Source organism: Gavialis gangeticus, unplaced genomic scaffold (genome assembly GCF_001723915.1).
Source record: "Gavialis gangeticus isolate Ggan-Ray unplaced genomic scaffold, GavGan_comp1, whole genome shotgun sequence".
NCBI lineage: Eukaryota > Metazoa > Chordata > Crocodylia > Gavialidae > Gavialis > Gavialis gangeticus.
This window is the reverse complement of record NW_017729005.1, coordinates 8,016,923-8,024,199: the sequence shown is the minus strand read 5'-3', so window position 1 is coordinate 8,024,199 and position 7,277 is coordinate 8,016,923. Positions and strand designations below refer to the sequence as shown.

The following is a 7,277-nucleotide window of genomic DNA, read 5'->3' as shown; positions in this document are numbered from 1 at the left end:
GGCAGCGGGGGAAGAATTGGAACCTGAGAGTGAGCAGTTGCCTGATCCAGACACATCCTGTAACACCCTCGCACCTCACAAGGGATCCATGTGCTAATTACATCCCCAACCTATGACTGGAACTAGGTGTTCTTGTCACAAGATCTATTATGCTCCGAAGATTTACATGCAGATCAGGTGCAGGGCAACCTGGTATATTTGATCTTGGCCAAAAAGGCTGAGATACTGATGGGAATCTACCACAAGGATATGTTAGTGCAATCCACCTGAATAAGATATATGGTAGTGTCCATTGCATGCATTCCCCTCAGCGCCAATTTTTTCAAGTCATGATGAGCCACTACATTGAACACTTTTCCACTTCCTCTTCACTCCCACGCCTGAGCTGAACCTTTCTTTCTCTCTCATTTCCAATGATTCCTGTTTCTTCACCAGCCTTAAATGTCTGGCAAACTGAACAGTTGCTCAAAATCTACAAGCTACCAGCTCTACACCAGCTGTTTGGCAGCCTGTCAGCAACTAGGCAATGAACAGGAAGACCATCAGCCTGAGCCAGAAGGATTTTCTGTCAAACGAGAGCTGCTATGAATCACAGAATCATAGAAAATTAAGGTTGGAAGGAACCTCAGGAGATCATCTTGTCCAACACCCCTGGTCAAAGCAGGAGCATCCCCAACTAGATCATTCCAGCCAGGGCTTTATCAAACCAGGCCTTAAAAACCTCCAAAGATGGAGAGTCCAGCACCTCTCTAGGTAACCTGTTCCAGTGCTTCACCACCCCACTAGTGAGAAGGTTTTTCCCAATATCCAACTTAAAAATCCCTTGCTGCAACCTGAGGCCATTGCTCCTTGGCCTGTCATCTGTCACCACTGAGAACAGTCTAGCTCTATCTTCTGTTTAACCACCCTTCAGGTAGTTGAAGGCTGCTATCAAATCCCCCCTCAGTCTTCTCTTCTCTAGACTAAATAAGCCTAGTTTCCACACCAATTTCAATGCCCTTCGCTGGATTCTTTCCAACCTGTCCTTTCTAAAATTGGGGGGCAGGGGCAAAACTCACCAGTGCGGAATAGAGGGGAACAATTACTTCCCTCAATCTTCTGGCAACCCTGCTACTAATGAACACAACTTTGCACTCTAGATGACACTGGATGATGCTCACAGGGCAGAAGGTAGTGCACGGTGGCATGGCTAGACATTTCCAATGACTTCAGCTCCATGCCCCACCTCTCAATCTTTGACACCCTCTGGGAGCTCAGGATGCTGGACAAGACCATCAATCTCGTGCAGGAGCTCTACAACAGCTGCACCATCACCATCCGGTCATTGGAGGGTGAGAGGCATGACATCGCCCATCCCCATCTGGTTTGGAGTGAAGCAGGGCTGCCTGCTCAGCCCCTTCATCTTCAACCTGGTGATGGAACTGCTTCTCCAAGTAGTGGAGGGAGACCCCAGCGCACACTACCTCTACAGGTATAAGTTGAACATCCTCCCCTACACAGATGACCTGGTCCTCCTCACTGTGTTGGACATCAGCTCTGATTCAGCTGAGAGGAGGGGCTCCACTTCAATGCTGCCAGAAGAACACCATCCTGGACTCCGCTGTCACCATCCAGGACAAGCAGATGAGGTGCCTGAGAGATGGTGAGACCTTCACCCACCTAGTGACAGCCATAAACTGGACTTGTCCCTGCTGGCCCACTGGCAGAAGACAGATGCAGTGGACACTTTGCTCATTCCCTGCATCACATTTGTCCTGAGGGGCTCACTGATTTCCAAAACCCCACTCAAGAAAGTGGACACTAAGATCCAGCAGCTGCTGAAGAAGTGGCCAGCAATGAGATCTAGCACCTGCTGCTGCAGGCCAAGAATGAGATCCTGTATGTCGCCTACTTGCAGAGCGGTGCCAACGTGCCCAGCATGTGCGACCTCTGCAACATCAGTGATCACCTGCACCATCCACTTCTTGACCTTCTTGGATGAGACTGTAAGCAGCATTGTCACCAGCACCCTGAAGGAGACTGCCCACAAGAGCATCATGAAGCAGCCCATTGGACATCACCTGGCCACCTTCCTGAGAGCGCACTAGAAGGACAGTTTGGCTGAGATGGCGGGACTTCACCTTGCTGTGGAGCCGAGCTCACCACACACTGCCTCATGAAGCACATCGGCTGCAACTGGACTTAGACCAAGAAGCACCAGGAACTGGGAGTCTCAATGCTCCCAGTCCCTGGCACCAGCTGCGTCACTGTGACCCCCTACATGAGGACCCTCCTGAAGAGGTTCCTAAAGGACGCTTTCTGAGCCAAGTATACCCGCATCCTGAGGGTGAAACCTGACCAGGGCATGATCTTCAACCTCACCTCAAAGTGGGATGCAAGGAACCACTTCATACCTAGTGGGAGCTTCACAGTTTGCAGACTGGTCCTTCATGCACCATGCCTGCCTCAATGGCCTGCTGCTCAATGGTGCCATCTGGTACAGAAACCATGATAGGAGGTGCCAACATACTGTGGCTACGAGACAGAGATTCTTCCTTACACATGCCATCCAGGACCAACTGGCCAAGGCCATCCTGGCCTCAGCAGGGACTGTGTCTATCAACTGCACCATCCCAGGCTGTGAGAGCTAGCTGCACCCAGACATCGTGGTGACCAGAGAGGACAGCAAGTGTGCTGTGATAGTAGATGTCACCATCTTGTTCAAGAACTAGCAGAAAGCTTTCATCAAGCCTTGAAAACAGAAGCAAAAGTACCATTCACTGGCAGACACCTTGAGAAGCTGGGGATACGACATGATGGTCAAGGCACTGATCGTCAGGGTGCTCAGAGGATGGGACCCCAGCAAGCAGTGTCCTGCGCACCTGCTGCATATCCTGCCACTACACCAGGTTAACATGGTGCCTCATGGTGCCCAACACCACCCAATGGTCAAGGGACATCTACGTAGAACACATCACGTGACAGCCAGTATGTGAATCTCCACCAGACCACCGGCTGGAAATGACACAAAGGGATCCACCTAACTACACCCCCCTGCTCCACCAAATCGCTTCTAAGGACTTTTAATCCTGGACTCTTTCCCACCCCCACAATTGTATCCTGCATGTTATTTGTAACTGTATGTTTCCCGAACCATCTCCCTATTACAAAGAGGTATTGTTGTTTGGGGTCTCCTGTATATCATCTGCCTTTTAAGTGTCATGCTCCCTCTTTCCTTTTCCCCCTTCCCACCTCCCCACCTACAGGCTTAGTTGGCTACATGTTTCATATGTAACTGAGTTGCGTTTCCACCCTTACCCCCATCCTCTACTATGTAGCCCCACCCCCCCGCTTGGCTCTTTTTGTATTTCCTTGTGCTTTGAACTTTGCCATTTGAACTTAAACAATTTCTAATAAATTTAATTCTTTTACACCAACAGGAGGATATCATGGCTAGTTGCCATCCTGGTGTCAGCCTGGTATTGCAGACCCAGTGCCAGTTCCCTTTGGAGGAAACACCAGACCATTTTTTAAGGGCCACAGACATGTACACAAGGTTTACCCATCAGCAGGTTTACCCAATTTAGACCAGGTGTTTTGTAGTTATGGTCAGTGCTGGCTGCAGTTAAATCAACTTCATAGTTCATTTCCATTACTGAGCACAGACTGCTTCTGGAAGCAGTATAATGATGGACAATGTATTTAATGAGGTTTTCTTGTCTGCAAATATAAAATGCGGGGCTTTTCCCCCCATGCTGATCAAGGAAAAAACCTTGTCTTGTATTTAAGTAAATACAGTATTTGCAAACTCCCTGATTTCATCCCTGTTAGACATAACTTGGTTCTTAGTAAACTAAAACAAAGCTAATGATATGCAAGAAACAAGCAATATCTTCAGCAACTGGTCAGATCCTCTGGAAGTGGCTAAACACTGGTTGTACATTATAAAATCCATCTAAACCAGGGGTTGGCAACCTCTTAGCAACAGCAAGCCAAATTAAGGCAGCTCATCATCTTCCTTGTGATCACCTATATAAAGCAACAGAAAAGATAATGCATCTGATCTGGATCTTTATGTTGGGTAAGCAAAATCTTAAAGATATTATGCCTCCAAATATCAATCCATTTGGTTTATCTGGTGTTTTGTCATCTTTAGCTTCAAAAATCTTCTTGAAGAAAAATAGTGAACATACACTATAAACACTGAAATAATATAAGATTTGGAAATGTAGGCAATTTAAGATTAGCAATCACTAGAGCATTTTTCTATTTGATTTGCAATTTGATTTTGCAATAACAACCATGGGTATTTGTCTTTAAAGCAGCATGCAATGACGTTATCAATTTATTGTTCTTTCTCCATGATGAGTATAGAATCAAATCTGACATTAACTCAAAAACAGTAGGTATATGGAGTCCTCTTTCAACAAGTAACCAAAGAATTCCTTATCTCCAATTCCTTACTGAAGTCTTGAGTTTTTGTCCAAGGAAAAACTAGACCTAATCACAGCCAAAGAATAATATTAACAATATCTTATTACCCAAAATCATTTTTCATAAAAGAAGAGCAATGAATTTTGAAATTCAATTTTTAGAAATCAAACCTCTTTGAACTAGCTGACAATTTACTGCAAACATCTCATTTTCTATGGCACTTTACTCACTATTATTTTGAATGGAACTTTGGCATTTTGAAGATGTGCTTCCCCCAACATAAAATATAACAAACAAATATATTACAAAGAACAGACTGAAGCAGAAAATGATGCTTCAGGGAGCATGCAAGAAAAAGTTGAAAATTTGACAATAATTCCTTGTCAGGATTTGAATCCATCTCAATTTAAAAAGGATCATCAGAGCAATTTTTTAAAATACTGGCATACAGCAAAAACAATTAAACAAACAAATATCTGAATTCCTTTTCCTCTTATTGTATAAAGCTTTCCGACAATGTAGCTTCTGCCCCGTTCTGTTTTTTATAAATGCAGTGGGCCATTACATAAAATATTCCAAGTCACAAACCCGTTATTATAATTTCTTTGAAGTTTGAAGGAGAGAAAAGTTAGCCTGAAAAGAACAAGTTTCACTCTATTATGTTTATCTTCAACAATTAGCAAAACTTTACAAGACTAAGAAAGAACAAATGAGAACTTAATCGGTACATGGTCTCATCTAATCTAATACAGTTATCTGTTACACCTAGAAAAAGAACACATCTCCCAGGACTTCAGTGTAATTGATCACCGGTGTTAAAAAGTAAAAGTAATATCACATCTAGGTTGACCCTCTGTTACCAAATACATGCCTGCTCACCTTGAAAAGTCAGCACACAGTTAACAGTTGACCCTTGCACATAATTTTCTGGCATTGGTGACCACAGAAATGTGTAATAATCTCGTGCAGTACTCCAACCAACCTAAAATAACAACAGAACAAGAAAACATAAGAAAACTAATTTGTTGAATGCAGTTAAGATAGTATGATCTGATCTTTACAATAAACTATAAAACGTACATATTTTAGCAACAACATGCAATAAAAATATATTTAAAAATGTTTACAAATCACGAATATTTTAACAAGCATGCCAAAGATTTAGTATAAATTTTATTATGCTGTTACCCAAGGTAATAAAAAGTTCTAATACAATAAATTAGATAAATATTAATAAATCTATATAAATTAAACAGCAAACACTTTCCACTATACATTAAAATGCAATTTGATAACATATATTTAGACTCTTCTCCCCAGACATTAGTAAATGCAAAAACTAGAAAGATATTTCAAGTTTGTACTAAGACTTCCTTAAACCTTTTTAGATAGGAAACAACCTACACCAATATTAACTGCGTCTTTCCCACAATCATCCTCTCTCCTTCCCAACCAAAATAAAAGAAATGAGCTTCACAGAGCAAGAGGCACTATATTTTCCACTGAAAAAGCAGAAATAAATAGAGAACTAAGACTAAAGGTAGTCTCAAGTCCTTCTGCCAATCAGTGCAGCACAATACATTTCAGAAGAATAGTAGCTTTGAACATCTGTGTTTTCAAATCAATATGGAGGTGAGGACTTTGGGGAATAATAAATTTTACTGGACCCACTGTAATAGACTAGGGACTTAAATATTGTTTAAAAATTATTCATTTAACCTCCTCTAATTATATTGTTTAAACTTTTAACCAATAACACAGCAGCTCAGATACCTGCTGTAAGGAGCCACTCCCCAGGGCCTTTAATGGCGAGAGGCAGTGGTGGCAAGCCCCACCAGACAATGCAGCCCACATGAAGCTACAAGGAGCAGCAGCAGCAGATGAAGCGCTCTCAACCCGCTGCAGCCACTAGTGTGCTGGGAGGGATCAACTGTGAACCAGCAGCTAATTTCTTAACTGACAAGTCATTAGGCTGCATACTGTTTCCTCTTTGGGCTATGGGTACTAGGTCCCCCCCGATCATGGGCTATGGGCACTAGGTCCCCTCCCCCACACGTTTACCTCCCCTCCGCCTGCCTCCCTCCTACCTGCCCTGCTGCCTTCCTCTTCCTGAGGCACTACACTACTTCCCTTACCCACCAAACTGTGCCCCATGATAAATGTTAGCCAGTAATGTATTACCAGTATAAATATACTTACCCTTTCACATCACTAGTATAAGACAGACAAACTTTTGAATGTTATACGTTCTTTTTCAGGTGTGAGAAGAATTCATTGCATTCAAAAGCTTGTATTAACCTCTCCCCTAACCATACAGTTAGTCCAATAAAAGATATCAGCCACAAAAATACTTCGTTCATATGTATTTCCTGAATAAACATTACTTAACATCAGTCTAGCACTATCATTTTTAAAATCAAAATATTTTGGGTTCATTTACAACCTGCTTCTTTCTTATAGTTTGTATGATTTGGGATATTTTTTTATTTTTAAAGGAGCTTCCATCTAGTGACTACAAAAAGGGTAGTAAGGAAGACTAACATTTTACTTAATCTTTCTATTAGCTATATGCTAAGAATATGAAGAAAAAAAACTTTAGATGAAAATTGTAACCCACTTGAGTCACTTGAGTTTTGCCATTCATTTAAATAGAACCCCCAATTACACACTCATTTGTTATTGCACTTTAAACGAGAAAAATAATTATCACATCATAACAACTATATGGAAAAAGTCAGGTCTTGAATGAACTAAAAAACCTAAAATAATCAAAATATATTGTTTCATTACTTCCGTAGTAATTAGAATCAATTGTATATCTCACTTGAGATGCATAAAACAAAATCTAGCCTTGAGCACCTTTA

The 7,277-nt window shown here is 42.1% G+C and overlaps 1 protein-coding gene across 3 annotated transcripts in view; it reads right to left on the bottom strand.

The window, feature by feature from the left end:
• Positions 1-7,277, bottom strand: part of TAX1BP1 (Tax1 binding protein 1) — a 106,397-nt gene that overhangs the window by 72,880 nt on the left and 26,240 nt on the right. For all 3 annotated transcript variants that reach the window (XM_019508637.1, XM_019508635.1, XM_019508636.1), the window contains one exon: positions 5,293-5,395. In XM_019508637.1, coding sequence (XP_019364182.1) covers positions 5,293-5,395 — 103 coding nt within the window. The remainder of the gene's footprint in view (positions 1-5,292; positions 5,396-7,277) is intronic.